At 41.9% G+C, this 24,091-nt stretch overlaps 1 protein-coding gene and 1 non-coding gene across 3 annotated transcripts in view; both read right to left on the minus strand.

Moving 5' to 3' along the window:
* The window catches only part of ZNF507 (zinc finger protein 507), a 31,871-nt gene extending 8,449 nt beyond the window's left edge, over positions 1-23,422 (minus strand). The window contains exons 1-5 of one of the 2 annotated variants that reach the window (XM_056136048.1): positions 23,269-23,400; positions 21,675-21,765; positions 14,289-16,426; positions 12,867-12,984; positions 8,958-9,072 (exon numbers count right to left, since the gene is read on the minus strand). In XM_056136048.1, coding sequence (XP_055992023.1) covers positions 8,958-9,072; positions 12,867-12,984; positions 14,289-16,424 — 2,369 coding nt within the window. In that variant the 5' untranslated portion in view covers positions 16,425-16,426; positions 21,675-21,765; positions 23,269-23,400. Of the gene's footprint in view, positions 1-8,957; positions 9,073-12,866; positions 12,985-14,288; positions 16,427-21,674; positions 21,766-23,268 lie in introns of both variants that reach the window. The other variant, XM_056136049.1, reaches the window with a different exon arrangement.
* On the minus strand, positions 4,503-4,635 carry LOC130044601 (small nucleolar RNA SNORD94). The gene has a single exon (XR_008795451.1). It is a non-coding gene; the product is annotated as a small nucleolar RNA SNORD94 (small nucleolar RNA).
* Positions 23,423-24,091: the final 669 nt, after the last annotated feature.

Below are 24,091 nucleotides of genomic sequence, written 5' to 3' on the forward strand. Positions count from 1 at the left end.
TTCCAGGATGTGATCCAGGACACATTATATTTAGTCGTCTTCTGTCTTGTGACAGTTTCTCTGACTTTATTTTTAATAACAGATTAAGAAACAAGATAAAATATTCTGAGAATATTCTGGGGTTATGAGTTCATGGGAGAAAGAGCAGCGGTAAACAGTCATTCTCATCACATCAAACCATCAACATGACTTATCATTGCTGATTTGTAAAGCCACCTTTCTGCAGGGAGAGAATGGTGGGGTTTAGGCTACACCCAGAGGTGCTCAGGGCGCTGTGCTATGCATCAGCCAGCAGGGTCAGATACAGAAATGGGGTTGGTCACATGCAAGGCAAGTGCCTTAACGCCTGTACTCTCTCTAGCAGGAACAGAAGGTCGTAATAAGAATATGAAGGCCCATCAAAAAGTTCACAGTCCTCCCCTTTGACACCACTCAGGCAATAACTTATTTGCACAGAGAACTCTAAGCCAAGGGACTTTATTACACACACACACACACACACACACACACACACACACACACACACAATAACCCCTTTCAAAATTTATTGAGACCTTCTCCTCTCTCCAAAGAAGCCCACATTCTCTTCTGAAGATTACTGTTTCTCTCCCTCCATTTGAAGTTTCTTTTAATATTTATCTTCTTAAAGTTTCTTTCTGTGAGAACTGATACTGAACCTGGAAAACCTGGACAGGGGCCTAGGACTGACTTTCCATTTCTGGTGCAGGGCAAAAATTTCACTACAGCCTGGGAACTGTAGCTCTAAAGTCCCCTGAAATCTCGAGAGCTAACGACTGCAGGTCCCAAACCATGCAGATCATCATGTGGGTCCCAGGTGCAGCTGACAGCTGCCCTTGTGGGGTTAGCATGAAGTCCCACTCAGAATCAGTACCAACAGGAGCTTGTGCAAACCCTTCCTAGTCTGACCACCCTGGGCACTCCACTGGCAAGGGCATGGTAGGCCAAAGGACAATCACAAATTCTCTTCACAACCCCCCCCATTCCATAGCTCCCCATTGGTAGTAATATTGTACAGCACTGTACACTTGGGAATGAAGTCACTATGTGCAGCTCACATACTCAACAGCTTGGGCAGAGAGAGAGAGCAGAGTGGGCAGGGTGCTTGCCTTGTATGTGGATTACCTGGGTTCAATCCCCGGCATGCCATGTGGCCCCCGAAATCCCGCCAGGAATGATCCCTGAGGACAAATCCAGAAGCAAGCCCTGAGCACTGCTGGGTGTGGCCCAAAATTGCATGAGGAAAGTGCTGCTATATAAATTACTAGAAATTCTACTATGTAGCTGTCAAAAGGATGAAGTCATGAAATTTACATACAAGTGGTACTACATGGAAAGTATCATGCTAAGTGAAATGAGTCAGAAAGAGAGGGATAGACATAGAAAGACTGCATTCATCTGGGTAACATAAAGTAACAAAATAGGAGACTAACATCCAAGAATAGCCGAGATAAGTACCAGGCGGACTACTCCATGGCTTCGAGGACAACCGCACACGCTAGGGGAAAAGGCAGCTCAGATAGAGAAGGGAGCACAAAATAAAGGGTGTTGGGAGGTTCCTCTCAGGATGGGAAATGCGTGATGAGAGTAGACTATAGTCCGAACAAGATTGCCACTCAATATCTCTTTTGCAAACCACAGCACTCAAAAGGAGACAAATAACAAAAGGGAATGCCCTGCCACAGTGGTAGGGTGCGATGGGGGATGGGGGGAAGGGGGATGGGAGGGATACTGGGACTGGTGGTGGTGGAGAATGGGCACTGGTGGAGGGATGGGTATTCGATCATTGTATAACTGAAACCCAAGCACAAAAATTTGTAAGTCTACAACTGTACCTCATGGTGTTTCACTAATAAAAATTTAAGGAAAAAAAAATTCTGCGAAGTTTTCTCTATTTTTATTGACTTAAACATACATTTAGTAATTATTTACATATATATTTTGTCTGTTTCATTTAGGGGGCCACACATGGCAGTGCTCAGAGCTTATTCCTGGCTCAGTGCTCAGGGATCAATGCTGGCATGTTCATGAGCCATATGAGGTACTGAGGATCAAATCCTGGCCTGCTGCATGCAAGGCTAACACCCTATCCATTGTACCATTGCTACGGCCCTATATTTATTTATTCTATGATAGTATATCACTGATTCTAACAAAGACAAAGATATAAAGGCAAAGCTTTTTCCTCTCTTCAAATGAACTGATACCTACTGGTTCCATCATGTTCTCTTAAATACTTCCCAGTTAGAAGCATAAATGATCCATGTTTACTGCCACCTATCACTATTTAGCTCTAAGTTATAGCAATGAATTATCATTAGCAACGATTAATGGCTTTCACAATGCTCAGAGGAAACAATATTCTTATTATCATTATTGTATGTTATCAAATCTTTCTTTGTAGAGCCTAGTTTAAAAATATTTGAGAATATGCCCACGTAACATGGTGGAACAGATTACATCAGGGAAAGATCCTTTAAATACCCCCTAGATACCAACTATGCAGCTCATGCAACTGACATCAGCTTATTCCCAGAGGATATTCACAGACCTGCACTTTTGAGGATCTGCACAAAGCCTGTGGTGCTGGCGCAACAGGGAGGTTATCTGTGCCCTCGCTACCATCTGCCAAAGGAAGGGTTACAGCACCACAGCAGAGCGAACTGCAGACCAAGGGGGAGGGATGAACTTTGGGTGCTGCCATGTCTCAAGGACTTTGGATCGCACCTCCCTAAGCAGAGAAAAAGCCACATGGCCACTTGAAAATGGATACTGTGACAAGACTCAGGACCTCAGGAGTTTTGGTGGAAGTAGAATGAATCCCCTCCACAGCCCTTGCTAACTAGGGCGCTCAGTCTTTAGCAAGAAGACACAATGCCCGCAAAGTGAAGAAGATCTGCCCTACAGCTCTGGCCTGCTGAGAAAAACCAATGGCCACTGTATCGCAGGCCAAGCACGGAAAGGACCAGGACTTTCTGCACATGAAAATCTCAAATCTTTAGTGGCCATATCCATTAGTCTTTAGGATTCAAAAAAGGTCTTTCACAGAGGAGGTAGTGATTTACAAGACCACCTGTGACCAGACACTGAATGAACTTCAGCAACTGCAGCATGTACGACTTATCAGGCTGAGCCCCTCTCCAGAGTAAGCAATCAAAAGCAGCGGCCACCTGCATCTGGGCATTGAAGAGGGGTCTGGGCCCACGGATGCTGGGTTCAGACAGGGAACGCATCTGTTCACACAAGCAACAGGGACAGTGAGTGATTTATCCAAGAAGCCCCCAATAGACTGACTTCTCTACCCCTCTCCTTACTGCTGGGGCCTGAAAAACAAAACGTGTCTGAAAGGAGCCAAAAAAGCATCCTGCTGGAAAAACAAATGCCAAAAAAGGACTAAAGTCAGACTGAGTAAGAAAGTTTCTCAGAAATCAATCTTGATCAGGAAATGGAAAGCCTACTGTAGACAATGGATTTAAAGTAACTATTGTGAAGAACATCAACATGATACATCAAAGCACATTAAATACAGAACAACACATCAGTGAAGTAAAAGGGAAATGCACAACCAAAGAGTTTTTCATTGAAGACTGACAGGAGAAAATTTCTTAAGAGGGGTTGGAGAGGTAATACAGCAGGTAAGTACGGCAGTATAGCCTTGCACACACCCTTGGGTTTGCACACACCCGACTTGGGTTTATTCCCCAGCTACACTGCCAGGAATGAACCCTGAATGCTGAAACAGGAATCAGTCCTAAGTACCAATGGCTGTGGCCCCAAAACAAAAATCCAAAAAGATGCTAGATATATAAAACGGAATAAATTGAAGACTTCCAAAGAAAGTACAGCAATATGTTCAATCTTGTAGAGGAAAGAATATGTAAAATTGAAGATAAAATTCCAAAAATGACTAAAATGGAAAACGGAAAATAAAATTTAGAAAAATCAGAAGACATTTTGAGAACTGTAAGACTCAGCTTTGGAAAGAGGAGAAAACATAAAGACCATGGATATACCGGTAGGTGAAGAGATGGAAACAGAGACCAAAGAAACAACTGCAGGAATAAAGCCAAATTTAAGGAAAGAACCAACCATAGACGTCTAGGAAACTTACTGAATACTCAAATTTATAAATTAAAAAAAAAAAGACAAAAAACCCTAAACCAAACCAAGACATACCACATGTAAACTACCAAGTCAGAAATAAAGAAAAAATATTCAAGGCTAATAAGAAATAAAACATAAAAGTTTCCTACTCAGACTGTCATCAGAACTCTCAGGCTCGGAGAGAGTGGAATGATGACCAAGATTCTCAAAAGGTAAAAACTTCCAGGCAAGAATACTCTACTTTGCAAAATTATTACTTAATATGATGAAATCAAAGTCTTTTCAAGATTAAAAGAAAAAAAAAGAAACATTTACCACCACAACAAGAAATGGTCAAAGGAGTCACTACTTTTACTGTTTTTTTTTTCCCCTTCCCCTCCCGGGCTCAGATTAAGGCATTCTCGTGTAAGGGCTTGCTTTAACCTGCCACATGCAGGACAAAGGCAAAACACATACATTCAGCTCCCATGATTTAGCTGAGGTCCGTACCCCTGCGCCAATCATCACAGCCCAAGGGAGTTCTGTTCAAGAAGAAAAAAATCATAAGAAGACCCAAATGATACCTCAACACATCTCAGGGATGTAGTACAGGGCAGAATACAGATAGTCTAAAAGTGAAGAAGTAGCAGTATACAAAAAATATTATGTTTGACAAAAACTGATATGATCCTCACTGTGATCACAAAACAAAAATCTGGGTATTTTTTACATTTACAAAAACAACTTTTTAGACACTTAGAAGAAAAATCAAATAAATTCAGAGACACACCCGAAAAACACAACCCAATAATAAGGCAGAGAAAAAGAACACCAGGAATATAAAACAACCAGAAAACAAAGACAGAATAACTGTAATTAAGCCCCATTTATCATTAATCATCCTAAATGTGAATGATCTAACTCATCACTCAAAAAACACTTGATAAAATGGCAAGAGCCAGGGTTGGGGATGTAGCTGAGCAGCAGAGTGCTTGACTTGCATGTGTGAGGCCCTGGGCCTAAGGCCTGGCATCACACCAAAGGGCAGAATCCGTCTGTATTATGCAAACAAGAAACTCATATCAAATCTAAAGACAAGACAGACTCTCCAAGTCAAGGACTGGAGTAAGATTATTTCAAGCCAATAACAGAAAAAACGCAGAAACTACTACTTCACTCCTGACAAACTAGAGATTCCGTTAAAAGGGTTAATAAGAGGCAAGACAAATAATCTATAATGATCAAGAGATATAACTCTCATTACTTACTGCCCCTAGATTTATGAAACATTAACATGACCGAAAGCAAGCTATAGAGAGTAAAATGATAACAGCAAAGGATCTCAATACCCCATTTACATTAATGGATAAATCACCTGGACAGAAGTTAAGAAGAAAAGAGTGTGCTCAAATGAAATAACTGAACAGATGAATTTAACAATCACATACAGGAATTCCCACTCCATTCTCAAGGAGAGATCCTATGTTGCAAAACAAACCTCCATAAATACACGCAGATCAAAACTGACCATGCATCTTTTCTGACCACAATGGTTAAGGAAACAGAAATCAAACACAGAAGGAAAATTATGTTATTTAGGAGACTCAATATCATAATTCTGAACAATTCCTGGATAAACAAAGAAACCAAAAGAGAAATAAAAATTAGCTAGGGCATAATGAAAATTAGAGACAAACTATTTAGGTCTGCAATCAAGGTAACAGAGAGAAGCTCATGGAATACAAACCTGTATCAATAAAAAAGTCTCAACCTAACTTTATGCCAAAAAGACCTAGAAAGACAAATGAAATCAAAAGACACTAGATGAAGTCAATGAAGGAAATAATCAAAATTCAGCAAAAATAACTGAAATAGAAACCAAGAAAGATAATATATAATCTAGCAACATTACTCCTGTGAATTTACTCGCCGAGCAAGTTATTTTCCTCCCAACATTCATAGCAGCGTTATTCACTTCAACTTATATATCTGACTGTCTAAAGAAGCTGTAGTCTACGTATTCAATGGAATGTTTCTCAGCTTTCCAAAAAAAGGGGGGGGGCACAAATGCTTTCTTTTTGGGTCAAAGTAGATGGAACTTGAGGAGACTGATTATGTTAGTGAAATATGTCAAGAGTTTAGGGGCTAGAGAGAGAGCACAGCGGGTAGGGCGTTTGTCTTGCACGCGGCCAACCCGGGTTCGATTCCCAGCATCCCATATGGTCCCCTGAGCACCACTGGGAGTAACTCCTGAGTGGAGAGCCAGGAGTAACCCCTGTGCATCACCGGGTGTGACCCAAAAAGAAAAAAAATTCAAAGACAATTATGGTTTCATTTATATGAGAACATAAATGATGAACTGATGAAACATAAAAATCACCCAGACCGTGAAGAGTTTGATTACCAGAGGGAAAGAAGAAGGGCGTGTGAGGGGGTGATTTTGATAATGTAATGACACTAGAGCTTTGGTGGTGCGAATATTAAATCCTATATATATAAATAGTATGAAGCTATACCCCCCAAATTTCACAGTATCAAACCAAAGTGAGATAACTCATGTTTAAATCCAAATCTACCAATTCTTTCTGTGGGTTCCCTTTTTCCGAATGTGTAAATCGGTGGGGGAAAAGATCTACCATAGGGACAATAAGGGCTAACTTAGCACACAAGCAATGCTTAGACAATGCTGGAAGATCAATCCCCTTTTTAGAGGCCTAAGATTATCTGAGGAACGGATAATAATTCTGCTGGTTAGCAAATTAACAACATATTAAGTATTTTAAAGGATAAATATAGGAAGAACCACGCTACAGATCAAATTATGAGTCTATCAAATTAGCTATCAATCTATACTAACTTTCCAACAATCATCTGTGTCATGCTTACAACCCCTGAAGGGAGCTGAAATCTGGAAAGACCGATAAGGGACTAACAGATTCCATGTCTAAGGTTTTGCACTACATTCAGGGTGAATCTGATATTTATCATGGTCGTTAAGTAGAGCAACCTGCTCTGTGACAGCTCAACAAAGTTTGCAAAATGCACCTTACCTTGATAGAAAAATCAGCTTTTTATTTAAGAAATAATCATTTGGTAGAGCAGAACGCTGACTCTAGAGGGATCTTCAATGATTCAATGTCACTGGCCAAGCAAACAGCAAAGATAAACAAATGGCACGACATCAAACTAAGAAGCTTCTGCACCACAAAGGAAACTGACCACAACAGAAACACCCCACAGACTGGACGAGAATTACTTGCCCACTACTCAGCTGATAAAGGGTTGACATCCAAAATATATAATGCTCTGGTAGAACTTTACAAGGAGAAAACAACTAACTCCATCAGAAAACGGGGGTGGGGGGTAGCAGAGTAAACTGAAATTTGATCAAAAAAGACATTCAGATGGCCAAAAGGAATAAGGAAAATTTCTCTTCATTATTTATAATCAAGGAAAGGCAAATCAAGATGAGGTATCTCACACCAGTAAGACTGGCACACATCACAAAGAACAACAAACAATCAAAAACCACTGTTGGCAGGGATGTGGGGGGAAAGGAACCCTTCCTTACTCCCTTCTGGTGGGAATGTCCACTGGTCCGGGCTTTTTGTAAAATACACTCTTCTCAAAATCTGGAAACGACCCCAGTATCCAAGAACAGATGACTGGATAAAGAAACTATAAAACATACATACAATGAAACACTCCTTGGCTTAAAGACAAGATGAGATCATGCAATTTGCTGCTACGTGGACGGACCTGGTGAGCATCACGCTGAGTTGGTCAGAAGGAAAGTTTTCTTTATATGTGAGATATAAAGAAACATAGCAGGGGAATAACAAACGATCAAAGCAACAGAAATTGAGAACTGCTGGTCTTCGGCAAGAAGGTTCCCACATCGGGGTTGGTGGAGGGCGGGGGGTGGGGGCACTGGGACATGGTGGAGGGAAATGGACATCTGGAGGAAGGTGTGGTGCTGGAATGCTGAAGCATGAACACTCATTAACAGTTTTGTAAACCAGGGTGACTCAAGTAAAAAGAAAATTATTTCTAGTCATTAGCGTATCTTGAGAAATGCCTGTATTTTCTGACAACACACCATTAGAGGGACCAGAGAGGTAGTCAAGTAGGTAAGGCATCTGCTTTGCATGTGGCCAACCCCTATTCTATCATGGTCCCTTGAGTCCTGAGAGCAGAGGCAGGAGTAAGCCTCGACCACGGAGGGTGTGGCCCTCCAACACAAACCACCAAACAAAAACCTGAAACAAAAAAACAACCAAATAAAAAACACATTAGAAAGGCTTTTATGAAAAATCAAGGAACAAAATGAAATGACACAACAGCTTAGTTTCCAAGGAGAGCGTCTTTCACAGGGCTTTGGGGGGTGGGGGAGCCTCTGCTGGCTCCGGGGACTATGTCGTGCTGAAAACTGAAGCAAGGTCTCCTCCTGCAAAGCATGTGCATCAGCCCACTGAGTCTTCTCTCAGGCCCCTTATGGAATTTTAATTCAAGTTTTAAGAATCTTTGGCTGAAATATCGAGAAACTTAATGAACCGAAATGCACTCTGAGCAATAAAAATTGCTATGATCTGTACCCAAATTAAATAAAAAATTTAAAACTGACAAGATACAGAGACCTTCCCTCTGGTTGAAACTAGATAAAATGGGTCTAAGATCCCAAGACCAAAAGTTAATAGTGCAATAATTCCTTCACCACAAATAATTTGTGAAAGCAATAATATTTAAGCATTTATCCTGTCTTTAAACACATTAGGAATTTTAAGCTATTTTTTCCTTTTTTCTTTACTACAAAATATTTTCATACAAACAATAAAACTTAGACCCAATACACTTACCTGTATGGCTTATCAGAGTTATGGATTCGTCTGTGGTTTCTGACACCAACGTATGTTGTACTTGTATAATCGCACACATCACATCTATACTGTTTCTGGACTGAAGTCTTATTCCCTAGACAAAGTATTTAAGATTTTCAATGGCACGCTTTGATTAGATTCAAATGACAGCACTTACATTCCGTTGTGAAGGAAACATTTTTATCAGACAGCACTAACATTTCAATCAAGACTTTCTTGCTTCTTAGTTACCAAGTTTAAATATTGTCTTATAGACTCTCCTGCATTTGGACCAATATCACCTGTTTCATAAAGAGACACAATAAAACCTTGCACATAGGAAATCCTAAACTATGAGCCTATCCTCAACATAGCAGTTGAACTACCCAGAGAGACTGTTCATTTGAAAGGTGCTAGTTTAATCAATAGAGGATACATTGTCTTAAAGAGATCTGGTTTGCCGACAAGTTATAATTTCATACTATAATCCGATATTAGAAAAACAGTTACAGGGCATATACAGTACATCCCCCTTAGCTTCAGCTTCAATTATCTTCAATGAATCATGGTCTGAAAATATCATGTAAAATACTCTAGAAGATTAACAGATTTCATGAGTGTGGTATGTTTCATTATTAATGTTGTTAATCTCTTACTGTGCTTAATTTACAAATTACACTTTGTCACAGAAGCAGGAAAAACCAGGACCGATAGTTTGGTATCATAAATAGTTTCAGGCATACTAGGGGCTTGGAACATTGCCACTGTGGCTAATGGGGGACTGGTGTGTAATAGACTTAGTATAATCTACAGTACAAGGTTTTCTCACTCTGTGGGTTTCCTTTGTTTATAACTAAACGTCAGCTATCAATACAACAATGAAAGGAAAAGTAACTGTAAATTATGAGTGCCTCATAAGTAGTATAATCATACCTAGTAAATTGACAGGTTACAGGGATAAAGGTTATGACTAACACCAACAGGCAGCTCTCTAAAATTCGGGAAGCATGAATCCATTGGAATTAAGCTGTGTTACGAAATTCCCTCTTTAACTACAGGCTGGGTAATTCAAATTAGGGTAAATCTGAGACAATACAAGCTGAATGACTTGATTATATGAAACTGTTCCTGATGATATAGAATGCTTTATTTACTCTTCTGTTAGCATAAAGTCCACAGGCCTTTCACAGCCTGATTGCTTTATATTCAGAAACAAAGCAGGCATGGAAGCTGAAGAATAAAGCAGAGTACGATGAAAGCTTAGGTAGAATCCGAGTGCACTATGCATAAAAGTGAAATCAGTGGCACAAAAAAAGACCTATAATGAAATTTTAACAACACAAAGAAGATCCTTAGGATAAATGTAAGCTTTCCTAAAATTGAATTTTCCTTTGTTAATAATACTCTTGCCAGGCAGAACAAATGTCCTAATTTCATGGCATGAATCTGTAGCATTAATACACACACTAATCATAATTATAATCTAAGTATTGCTCTTAATTGGTAGGTTAAAAACTTGGACTTGATCATAGTGGCACTGTTCCAAATACAGTTTAAGGGGGGAAAAAAAACCTGAAAAAATGAAGCGTGAAATATTGGATAATGATTTCGTGTGAGAAATATTACAGATCAATGACAACTAATAAAAGTGACAGATGGAAAAACTTAATATAGCACAGAACGAGAGCCTGTGCTACTTCAAGCAACTGTTTCGAATGGAAAGAATACTGGATTTAAAGTTCAAAAACTTGGGCCTAGGCTTTTGCTCTGCCACTTAGTACCCGGGTGTTCACAGGAAAACTATTTTGTCTCTTCACTTCATTGTCTCATCTACGAAATGGGAAGGCTAGAATTTTCCTGCATGACTTAGTGAGACCTTGAAGTCTTTCTTCGCTGTCGTCTTTTTTCATCTTGCATATCTACAATCTGAGAGCTGTCACTAGCCAGACTTTATGAGGGCAAGGATCTGCTTCTGGTTGCTTTCACACTGAAGCCCCAGAGCCTGTCAAAAGCATACATTTGTAATAAATAAAACAATTAAATCTCACAAAGAAACACCCAATTAGCACCTGTGGTGTTTGCTGACAGCAGTAATGTAATTTTGGCGTCCTTACTAGGCTGGGATTCTCAAGTGACAGGAGCGATGTCTTCACTGGACTCCCACTACCCAGCACAGCGTCATCTAGTTTGAGATGGCGCCTCAAGACTTTCTGCAGAATCAATGTCTGAAGGGCCATTAAGCTAAGTTGAAAATATGTCCTAAATCAACTATCTGTGCTATGACACTGAGCAGAGACTAGGGCCCAGAGAGGCACACATCTCTTTCTTTAGCATACACTGAATGGTTATAATGTAGTTTTAATAAAACATCGACTATTTTTACCTTCTTTGTGAGCTAACGATTTGTTCTGAATGATCAAAAGTTTAATAGCAGTGCAAGAGGAGCTATAACATGCAAGAGGTCATCAGTCATCCGAACTGTTATGCTACGATGACAGGAAAACATATAGAATCGAGTGGGGGAGTGAGGAGAAGAAATGGCAACGCAATTTAAAACCCACACGTTTAACCTTAAGAAACAGTAAGTCCCACGAAGAAAAGATGCTTCCAAATGGAAGATGCCAGGTAGAAATGTTGTAAAGCCTGAACTGAGCATGAACTTGAACTGACATCTTAATCTTTCTTATTAAAATTGTGAGTATTAATCTGTTAACCCATTTGAACAATTCAAATTTAAGGCTTTTGAAGACGGTGCTAGAAAAGCCATAATCTACCGCGGGTATTAACTGCAGGTGGTGCCACTGAGTAGTACTTACTTTATTCCTTCATTAGGGATTTATGATCCAATGATATCAAATGTTTTAATGTCTCCTTTAAAGGGGATATGGAAGCATAATGAATTAAAATAAAAGGAGGCATTTAGGGCTATTTTGTAAAAAAAAGAAACTGTTTCAGCTCAGCCATCTATCGCTGAAACAGATGCTGTGTCATAAACTCCTTTTGTTTTGAATAGCTTTACAGGGATGACATCTGTTTGACAGGGGAATTTTCGTGCTACAGTGGTGTCAAAATCAGTTCTTTCAGAAACATTCTAGAATCGGTTATGCTTTCTGGGGTATAATTTAATGAAACATTATGGTAAAACATTTTACTCTGCAGTTGTTCCTAACTTTAATTCTTAGGAAATCTGAAAAGGAAAGTCACCCCAATATGTTTTATTTCCCATAAACACTATGCACCACACTTGAGACTTTAAAGTGTATCGATTGAAGTGAGCTGATGCAAGGAAGCACAGCTTTTTACTTAATCCCTAGTTCTCTGGAGATGGCATTTGCCTTTTTCGTGAAACTCTAATTAAATCTTTTGATTCTAATATTCCTATTAAAAGAAACTCGGCTGACTGGTACCTAACTAGTACATAAAAAATCTTGTGTGGGGTGTTTGGGTGGAGGAGGGGGGGCTGGAATCTTGTGTGTGTGTTCTTAAATAATGCAGATGGAATCTGGCAGGCATGTTTGGGTAAGAATAGGATCACAGCAGGAAGGCTCAGTTCAAGTTTGAGGTGGGAGCTTAGCATCTGCAAAGCTATGTTTTCTGTGGGTCACCGAGCACTGAGAGGGTTGCTCTCTATAAGCAGCTTCCCTGGGCTACATCTAAGGATTTATGCTGTAACCTGGTTCTTCTACAAGCCCATAAATTCAATGCAGAACCAATCCACACTGCTGAAGCTGGGGGTGAACTAATTACTTCTTACGTAGGTCATAGTAATTGTTTCAGACTTGAAATTCTTCAGGAACAGAGATAGGATCAACTCAGATGTATCATATAAGAAGAATAGCTTTAGCTGTGAAAATGATCTATCAGAGCATGCCCATCAGTGCATTCTGAATTTTTTAAAAATGCAGGTACCTTCCTGAACACATTTTCCATCAGTTGGGTCATTGGTAATTCTTGACTCATTAGAAATTGTTGTTGACAGGGTGTCTGGAAGACTGTGCTGTTCTCTCTCATGATTCCTCAGTTGACTCTGAGAGAAAGTGAGAGAAATGAATACGTAATTTCCAGTAAACATACATTGCCCAGTTAACAGGAAGCTATAGGTGTTAAAGCCTTCTTGGCCTCGAACATAACCCAGTATTTTTAAATCAAACGTGCTACAAAATTATTTAACCCATTTGAGTTCATGGAAACAGAGATAAGAAAATCACTGTCTCATCAGAAAGGCAGTGCTTTTCACATTCTCTGAAAGGAAGCCACTACTTCGGAAGTGTTTATGCATAGCATGTGTATAGCTTCCTGGGAAACCCAGTGAAGAGAACAGTGTTGAGAAAACCAGTGCACCAAAATAAACCTAATCAGTAACTGCTGGACCTCTGCTAACTTTTGCCTTGAACTATCAAGAACAAGTGCATACATCCACCCTCACGAGGGATCAATTTATTTGCTGAAGCTGCTCCTGGAACTTGCCTTTGCAGTCCACTTGGATGCACCACTTGTCCAGTGGCCTGAGGCCAACTCAGAATTTCATAATACTAAATTTCACAAGTGGCAGTGCATCCCACTCAAAAAAAATATGAGCAACAGTTCAGATTATCTTTATACTATCAGTAAGACCCCAACTCTGGGTAATGAATGAAAAAAAATCTACATACCAGATATCCTTGCAGGGTACTTCCTGCAACCTACTCCTAAATCACCAATCGGTCTACTGAAGAAAACGGCTAAACCAGTAAGTAGAAGTCCCCTTACAAAGAACAGTATTTCACGCAAGTTGTTGGTTTTAAGGTAGCATATCGATGAAAATCAAAATTAGTCCTTGAAAATTCCGTAAGCTGCCCCCATAAACGGAATGCATGTCTCAGCTATTACCCTCCACCTGTTATTAAGTTCAATACAGCCCACTGCTTCCTCTGGCAACAACAGCAATCACTGCTGGTTGGCTGTGTAGCAGCGAGAGTGAAGATTACATTCTGACATTTTTCTTTGTGAGATGTAGGACTGCATTTAAGTCAAATGTTCATGGTGTCAAACCACTCTACAATCTCTTGCAATTTCCAATTAGTGCACTTTTTAAAAGTTACGAAAGCAATAAAAGAAGGCTTTTAAGGAGGGAGCAGGCAGGGGGCAAGAATCTTATAGAAATTCTGGTTTCATTTCCAACTTGAGTATCAGTTAGTTGGGATTCCCAAACAAATCGTCAAACTTGTCTGTATCTCATCTTTCTTTGTCTATCACATGAGTTACCAGAACTATACACACTAGGTCCACTAAGTCCCCTCCTTGAGCTAGAGTTTTAAGGTTCTCTGGATGGTTTCATGAATCAACACTTACCTTATAGTGGAAAGATTCTTCACATTGCTTGCACTGGTATATTCTCGTTTTACAGTGGTTGATCATGTGGTTCTCCAAGTCTTTGCTATTGTCAGCTATGTGCTCGCAGATAGGACACTGATATGGCTGTCTCTGTCGATGGACTCGCAAATGCTGCTTAATGTAGCCCTTATTACCGCTCGTGTAGTGACACAAGCGGCAACGGTAGGGTCGGTCAGTATTAGGGATGTATTCCACTACATTGCTTCCCGACAAACTGGCATCACTGTTGGGTTGGCTTTGTGCATTATCCTGCAACTCTTTCAAAATGTCATCATCTGAAGCATTTTGGTCAGTCCTTTCCCTCAATTTTTCAATGACAGTAAGCAGGGACATGCTAATACCTGTCTTAACTTGCCCGTCCGACAATTCCTGCCTACGCTCTGGGAGCGCGACCAAGGCAGAGTTGCTTTGGTTAAAACCTGTTAATCCATCTGAAGAATTTTTAAGTGGTGACATCATTTTAGAATATGCTGCCAATGTGCTACTATCTACTTGCCTTTGGCCAGTATCTGGATCTAAAAGGTTCATATTTCCATAGTGTCCAAGGTTGGCTCTTGTTAGTTCTGCAGCTCTAATCGGCATTGTGACCAGGGCTTCTGCAGCTAAGGAGTGTAGTCTAAGAGACTCAGAATTTGTCCTCCTTCGGCCTGGTGGGGCGTTCTCATCGGCTGCCAGTCCTTTATTGATTAACTCACTGTCTTTCTTCTCTGGATTGCTCCAACCTATGATCAGCCCCCCAATGTCAACAGTACATTTGTTAGCGTGATAAATCGCATCTGTTCCTTCACACCCAACTGGGACTTCTGTAGAGCTCATGTTTTTTGCCTCTTCTAGTTCAGCATTCAGGAGGAAGTGTTTCTGTGAAAGCGTTTCTTCAGCACTCGGCAGACGTTCTACAATCACATTAACATGACCCTTTTTATTTGGGCTACTGCTGATGATTTTCTGTGCAGAGGAGAGTAGGCTATCAGCAATCAGATTCTCCTCGGCATCAGAAATCACTTCTAACATTTCTTCCTCATTAGGGTCAAGGGCAACGGACTGACTCAGGTGAATTCCGGCTTCCACACGCTGCTCTAAAGGAGAGGAAGACGTTAATGGTTCTGTGCTGCAAATCTGCACCTGAACTGAGGGCCCGTTGTGGATACTCAGTTCGTTGTCTCCAATAGCAATGACTACTGCATCGACTCCACCAGATGCAGCAGTCACTGAGGAGTCTAGTAAGCCTAGGGGCTCATTTTCATTCTCAAAGATTGGATAGGAGCAATCAACCTCCCCAGCATGTTTCCAAGCGTGTGTTTTCAGCATTCTCTGCTGGCCACAGGTGTAGCTACAAAACAAACATCGATACATGCCATACTGTTCATATGCATACCACTTCCTCCTGCCCACTTCTGCCACAGATGCAGTTTGAACAGTATGAGTCTGTGGGATATCCACATTTACTGGGATGTCAGGAATGGTTTCACAGTTTCTCTCTGTGGTTCTCTGACAGAAGGAGTTGGAGGGACTTATGCACTGCTGGGCTTTTGACTGAAAGTGGCTACTGGCATCATTTTCATGTTCCGTGACCACATGAGCTTCAAGTTCCTCTTGGCTCTTCGATGTAATATGGCACTCTGAACACATTAGTATCACTTCATTCTGCTGACCATGCTGCTTGATATGATCTTTTAACACAGAGAAAGAGGATGACAAAAACTTACAAAGGCTACACTGGTAAGACATAACCTTCCCATCATTTGGGGCAAGAGAGTCAGGGACAAAACTTGTGTGTGACATCTCAGCCCTTCTAGTATTAGCAGGAGATGTCTGAGTTATTTTAGCTGGAATCTCATAAATTTCTTGAGTTTCAAGAGACCGTGGTATAGCACTTGGACGTGGGCGTTTTTTCCCAATTAGAAGACATTTTTGTGACTTTTCATGTTCCACTATCTTGCTCAATTTCTGGATAACATGAATTAATGGATCTGTTTTAGCTTTTCTTTGTTCATCAATCTCCAATGACGAACTGATGACAGTTTCAGCAGTTAATATGGCTTCCTGTTCCTCAATATCTGGGACCAACATGGCAACACTGCTGCTTTCTTCCATATCTAAAACGGAAAACATACAATAGAAAGGAACACCAGGTTATGGGGTAACAGGAAACTTAGACTCAGAAAGTGTTTTCTGACCTGGTGGGCCCTTATTGGTAAACCTAGCTATCTCCAACATAGACCTACATTGTTTGGAATTCCTCTTTGGAAAGCTGCCTCCCAATGAGGGCTAAGATGGACATCTTTCCATCTTTGATTCAATTCTTTAGAAATGACTTCAACAATCTTTCCCCCTTTCTCTAGACATCTAGCTGAGACTAATTGTGTGCTCTCTCTTCTGTACAATATCAAAGCAGGACAAAAAAGAGACATCTATTCTTAAACGAAAGGCACACAGCCATTTCCCAGGTATGTGAACCCCCCTTAGTTATTATGAAATATCATTCTAGAGAGCCATGTCACCTATGCAAGAGACTAGTTCTGACACACACAAATATTTTATTTTTTTCTTTCTAAATCTTTAAAATTGTGAAAATACCGTCATGTATTGTAAAGGGTAGAGGGAATTGTGAGAAGCACTACACAAGGGAAATGAAATGCAAGCAATAATCCTGTTCCTTCTTTTACTTCCTTAAATTTATCTTCCTGAAGATAAACCACAAACCATGTTGTGGTTTTTTTCTAGAGGTCCAATTAGTGGTCAATCATTACTCATACACACTTATAGTTGTCTCTTCCCATCACCACCCGAAAGTGAAAGCACCAGAGAAAATATTAGACATTCTAGTTGTGCTTCAGGTCTATATACGTTTATTACTTAGATGGATTATGTGTAGGTGCATGATGGCCAAGGAAGTCACTAAACATAAAATGCTATATCTTTGAGCCTAAATCTCGAATACTCTTATTTCCTGGCAGCATTGTCATTTCGAAAATTTCCTTTGGCTTAAAGTGAATCTAATTTGTTGATTTGGATCAAATTTTAAGTTCAGGCTTTTTGCCAGCAACAAGTTTTGTTTTTCCACATTTTAGGTGCATTTTGGAATCTTACTCACAACATTCGAGGCAGCCAGCAAAAATTTTAGTAGCACTAGCTAGGGACCCAAGATTGTACTATTCTTAAACTTCAGTCCCAGGCTCTGAATTCTTATTTTAGGAGGTATGTCATATCATAGCTCCTCTTAAGCCCAGATCAACACAGAAGGGTCCCGCCACGCCCATTCCTGCAGCGCTGCCAGATCCCAGCTGCGTGGTGACCAGTTTCAGTGCTGGTTCTCCCACATCAACTCTTGGCAGCCATCAGAGCCTTTCCTCTCCTCCTTTCTCCTCTCCCTGGCACGTCAGACTTTTCTCTCTGGGTCCGTATCAGGCAAATTGCAAACATTTCATTCTCGGCTTCCTTAGTACTGGCTCTTTCCTGCTGCTTCCACTCTGCCCTCCGGGATCAGCCTTGCTCTCTTTTCACCTCTTAACTACACTAAGGGCAGGGAATGCCTTTCAGTCATCACAATGACTGCTCCCCCCACCCCCCCAGAGGCCAGTTAGCCACTTTCTCTCCTAAACAACCGGAGTGCCCAGAACCTCTCAAAAGACTAGCTCCTTCAACAGGACAAGTGCTTTTAAACCTAAGTCACTAAAGAGAGGCTCAGCTGTGGCGGGAAATTTTGCTTCTTTAGAAAAACCCAGTCAGACTTCACGTAAGTTCTAAGTTCAGTGCCCAAGAATTCCCAACTTTGAGGCCAAGGGCAGTAGTGGCTCTTCATGGGAACACAGGTGTCTGCTCAGGTCATCCACTACTTAAGGTCTGCTTTCTTCCAGCCCAACTATCAAACAATAGTTCACAGGAATCCTTGAACATTCCAGTTCCTGCCCAAGATAGTTTGCGCTACTGTAGCCCTAAGGTCTCCCTGTCCTGCAAAGCCCCATCTCTGTGGGCTGACTGAGGATCTGGAGGTTAACAAGTGAATGTTTGCTCAATAGACTTTGTACACCCACAGGGTTACAAAGGTGACTCATGGTATTCCACGCCTACTTGCTGAGACAATGGGAGGAAGGTGGAGCAGTGCAAATTGCTCCCTGTGGATATCTTAGTGTGTACCTTAAAAAGAAAGTGAAGTGAAGAAGAGGAGGAGTTCATCTTATCTCAAGAAAAAGACTAATACAAAAGAATCTGACAAAACATTCAGATTTTAAAGCTGTGTCTGCTCAGGCATTAAGAGCTAATGGAAATTTGCAGCAGATGCTCCAATTTCCCCTGAACATTTATGTAAGTATCTCATTTTAGAGGCTGCATACATTTGGGAATAAGTACAGAAATGGCAGCTATAAAACAGATATGACAAAATAAAATACATTAACAAACACCTGAAAAACCAGTTTGGACCACATGGCAAAAATTAATGCGTAGGACATTAAAACAAAAGGCTCTCACTGAAAAAAGGTCAGAGAAATAGCTTATAATAGAGAAAGCAAAACAAACTTTAAGGACAATTCTTCAAATTGTAACAAAAATTTTGCTTAGACTATCAGTGTATGCATGAGTGCATCCACACATATACAACTGCATACAAAGTTAAAATATAATTTATTAAAATAATAAAATCAAAAACAAGAAATAAAAATTAAAAATTCTACTGGACCAATAATGATGCCAACATTGAATAAGAAAATCTGCATGCCTTCTATGGTCAATTTTTTAAAAAATACATTTTTTAAAAAATTAAAAAATAATTACCAAGGAGAGGGTGGTACAGAAGTTGGAGATTAAAAAAAAAAAGGCAAATTCTGTCACGGAATTTGTCAGTACCTAGCTCACTGTATTCTTTTACTAGTACAAACGGAGTCTTTTGGGTTGTTTTCTGGTGGGCATTTGAACCATATCCAGTGATGCTTATGGCTTACTCCTGACAGGGTTTGGGAGACGATATGTAGTGCCATGGACTGAATCTGGGTCAGTCACATGCAAGTCAAGCACCTATTCACTATTTTTCCAACACTTTCCTTATACAAGTAACATTGTTTCATAATAATGAATTACAGAAAAAAACAAAGCAGCAAAAGGTGGGTTTTTTTTTTTTGGTGGGGGGGTTGGTGGGCCACACTCAGCTATGCTCAAGGCTTATTCCTGATTCTGTGTTCAGGGTTCTCTCCTGTGGGAGGATTGGGAAACCATCTAGGGTTATCAGGGATCAAATCTAGAATGGCCACGTATAAGCCAAGTACTATCTCTTCCTATCTTTTGCCCCCAGCGATTTTAATTTATACCACACACACAAAACTGCTTGAGGGGATAAGATAAATACATTTAGAAAAAATATATAGAGAAGTTTTCAACAATGCAGCAACAGACAAGTAGTATGATCCTTGAATAGTAAGATTCAAGGATCATATCCTAACAGACCGAAGTCGAGTGAGTTTTGGTTTAGGTTTAGTAAGCAATGGCTGCTTACAGAGGTAACATACACACTATATTCCAAAGGGCAGGGATGCAGGGTGTGATCCATAACCCCTCTTGAAGCTTCCATGCCCTTTGGTTCCTGGTTGAGTCGGCCAACTGGGAAGCCGCGGCAGATCAAAGGGAGAGAGCAGAAAGAGACCAGGAAGTTCACTTCCTTCCCTTAAGGTCACTCTAACTGGTCAGGTTTCTCCAAGGAGGCTATCAGTCCCAGCAGGCTATTCTTTTAAGGTTGTTCTTCTGGTAGCTCTCGTTCTGATCATGCTGGCTCCCAATAACCACACTCCCCCATGGTTTCTTCATACAAGTCCTCCACCTTTATCATGAGTTTCTATGCAAACACACTCTCTTTGAATTATATGAAGTTGAGAGTGTCCTTTATTTTCTTGGCATTCTGCTGACACAATGTAAGACTTCAAAGGAAGGCAACTGAAACCCAAAGTGAGAGTAAGCATGCGAGATAGGGGTTATTGAAAAGATTAACATGGATAAATATGAAGATTTCCTTGGCGGAGAAAGGCAAGAGGCAATAGCAAAATAGGGTGGTTTCTTGTTTGGAGTCTCTAGACATTAACAATTAGACCAAATATACCAGATTGTTGCAAATAAATAAACAGAAATTGTATCCCAAAGCAGAAAAGTTCTAAATCCTTCATCACTATCTCAGACCTTTCCCAAACAACAGATTCCACAAGTAAAACCTTGTAATTAATGTCTTTCCAAGACAAGGGCCAAATTATTTCAGTTGCCTCTATTCCCAATAATTTGCTACATCATTTACTGTATATCTAATTTGCTCCTTTTACAGTGATAGCGGTACAGTCAGTTCAGAGGGGCTTGAGTGGGACTGGAGAAAGGATGTAATTATCTGGAGAGTGTGAAGACAGTTTAGTATGTTATAAAGAACCTTCTCCTTCAGAACGAGAATCTGTTTTCTCAACTAGAAACAAATTGCAGTACAGAAGTAATGGCCAAGTACCATTTTTCTATATGATTCTAAACCTCAAAATACTAATTTTGCTCCTGCCAAAAGGTGGAAGGGAACATAAGCTTGAGTTTTTCTCCTAGAATGCCCTTCTTTAGCTGCACGGTCTTAGGTAAATTACTGTTTCTGTGAATCGTAGATTCTTCAGATGTAAAACGTATAGTGTCAGAACTTATATGTCACTACATTACAAACTATAAAAATTAGTTCTTGAAACTACTCAGTGTCTACAGATTTACCTAACTAATGTCAACTATAATTATTTGAATTAGAAACGTCCTTAGCTTAGTATAATTATTAATTGCTACTAAGAAAAAAAAGGAGTATAAATATCTTAAGTATATGAATTTCAGTCTAAAAACTCATAGCTGGCACCTAGCCTGCGAGTAGATTTTAATTTGGCAGTTGCAATTAAGACATAAGGTCTAACTAATGTTAACCAATATTCAGATTTAACATTTACTGAGCACCAATAATGTGTCAAGCTCCATGCTAGAGAGTCTGAACATTAAGAGGGAATTCCTGCCCTCATGTAGGACCTGGGAGGGATGCTGAGTATTACTCGTGTCATTCCTGGTAATATTAGCCTCCCTTTTACAGAAAAGGAATGTGAGGCTTACCAGATGTAAAGTAATATCTGGTTTGAGAAACAGGATCTGGGCCTATCTGATTTTAAATCCATTCCTTCTCAAGACACCCATGTTACTCTTAATTTTCCAGCAAGAACAAAAAACTGTATCAATATGATACATCGGCTACAATGTATCAGGCATATTAGGGTTTGATCCTCATAACTTGTTGGGACAGGCCAAGTAAGCTTTAGACAATTTTACAAGTAAGGAAGCACTAAGCGCAGTGTGACTTACCCAAGGTTACATGGCTGTTAAGTGTCAGAGCCAGTGTCTTTCAAATCAATTCCTGAAATTAATAGTCCCTTGGATCAATCTTCAAATCCAGCTGTGGCCAAGAATGAAAATATATCATATCAAACATTTCTTTCTCTTGGTGAAATAGTGACTTTTAATTTCTTTGGCAGCAAAAAATATTTTTCAATATTCGATGTCAAAAATTCAGAAGAATGTTTATACAACCCAATTATGCGACACAAATTTACATAATTTAAGATTAGACTTTGGGACTGTGCCAATTAGAAAGTAACTTTTCGCAATAATTGTGTATTTTAAGTTTTAGCTCAGAATCGATCTGACTCAAAGTTGTATTGGTTTTACTGAGAACAGGCGTAATAAATTGTATACTGTTACTTCCATCGGAACAAAAAAAAAAAAACACCATCTTCAAGCTGATTAGCAAACCTTCCGATTCCAAGCACAGCGGGCTGGGCTGCACGGTAGCCTTGCAAGAACAGGGCAATGACCTTTAGGTTTTTGTTTGTTTGTTTTATCGTTAATGCACTTTCCTATCCTCTCCCTACATTCCTTTGCTGTTTCTCGTTCCTAGCTGGAAAGAAAGAAAGTTGGAGGAGTGCTATTCCTTTTATTTAGAAAGCAACTCTCTTATCGATTATGGTCAAGTGCCATAACTTAACGATCATGCTGAAAGGGGGGGGGGCACTAGCAGGGCAGAAAGCACCTCTTGGTTGGTTGGTTGGTTGTTTTTTTTTTCCCTCCCTCTGGTAGTTAATTCGAAAGGAGTTAGTGAAGTATGAAGTTAAGGAAGGATCAGACTTTCTTCTCCTCCTGAATAATGCACCACACACACACACACACACACACACACACACACACACACACACACAGAGGCAGAGCAGAGGACTGAAGCACAAACTCGAGGCGCTCCCAGCAATCTTTGGAGAAGGTGCAGACACCGGGAATTTACAGCCCACTGCATTCACTGCATTCCCTGGGAAAAAAAAAAAGATCGCCTCGGGCTTGGGACGGTCGCCTCCGCCTGCCTAATTAATCACCCAGACCTTCCACTCCAGCCTTTCACTCCGACGCCTCCAGGTGTTCGGCGGTGGGGCACCAGGCTCGGGGATCTGGGCGGGGGGCGAGGGGGTGGGCGCGACCTCCTCCCCGCCACCCACCAGCATCACCCACCCACCCCCACCCCCCACCCTCCACCCCGACCACACACAGCACCACCACCACCATGGGTGCGAGGAGAAGGTGCAAGCAGGATGCGGGCGGCTCCTCTGGGGTCCTGGCTTTTCCCGACGCCGAGGCTGCGGGCCGGAGAAAGGGACCCCGAGGAGCGGGCGAGGCCGCGGCGGGCGCCCACCCCCGGGGCTACAAGAGGGGGCGGGAGGCGGCGGCGGCCCCTTCCCCTCCGGCCCCCGCCCCGGCTGCAGGGCCCGCCCGGGGCCCGGGCGCGGGGGCCGCGGCGCTCGGGGCGGGGGGCGCGCGGCGGGCCGGCGCGGGCACAGGCCCGAGGGGAGGACGCACATGGCTGGCGGCGGCGGCGCGGAGCAGCGGGCGGAGGGGCGGCCCCGGGGCGCGGTACCTGCGATCGGGCGGCGGCTGCTGCTTCCGCGAGCCTCCTCGGGCCGGCCAGGAGCCCGGCCGTGCCCTCGCCCTGGTCCTCGCCTCCCTCGCTCCGGACTCTTTGGGCCCCTCTTTGGCCCCCTCGCTCCCCCCCCCCACTCCTCATCCGGAGCTCCAAAATGGCGGCGCTGGGCACGGATCACGTGACACGCGGGCCGGTCAGGTGACCCGAGTGGCGGGCGGCGGGGGCGGGCACTGGGGAGGCCCCGCCCCCAGGCATCCCGGGGCTGGCGGGCTGGAGCCAGCGCGAGGATGGGTTGCCGGAGGCAGCCGGCTGTGGCCTTGGCTTGCGCAAGACTTGCCCGGCGCTCAAGCCCCCCCCCACCCCCGTGCGATGGTGGCCTGGGTCTAGATCTTTTGAAGAGCCCAAATTGGCTGTGGACCCCCTTGATCAGCCCAGCCCAACCCTCCCAGGGTGGGAACAAAAGACATTCTTCACTTCTGAATCTGTTACTGCTTTGGATTGGGCCCTCCTTTTTGGGGTGGCCCAAAGGCGCTGTCTTGCTAGCTTGCTAGCTGGACCTGCTGATGGGCAGCGCTAACCTTGGGAAGTCTGTCTGCTTGAGAGATGGAGGAGCTTGCTTGCTTGCTTGCCTGCCTGCCTGTCTTTTGTTCAAATCCCAAGATCCCTTTGTTTCTCTTTCCAGTCATCGCCAAGTTTCCCTGGGTTAAACAGAGAGCTCAAATTCACCTGCTTCTTTTCGTCTCCGGCGTTACCTTGGCTGAAGTTCCTTTCATCCTAGTACAGTCTTCTCGCTCTTGGTCTTCTTCTGCCTTTCACA

This window comes from Sorex fumeus, unplaced genomic scaffold (assembly GCF_029834395.1).
Source record: "Sorex fumeus unplaced genomic scaffold, SorFum_2.1 ptg000122l, whole genome shotgun sequence".
In the NCBI taxonomy this organism is placed as follows: Eukaryota; Metazoa; Chordata; class Mammalia; order Eulipotyphla; family Soricidae; genus Sorex; species Sorex fumeus.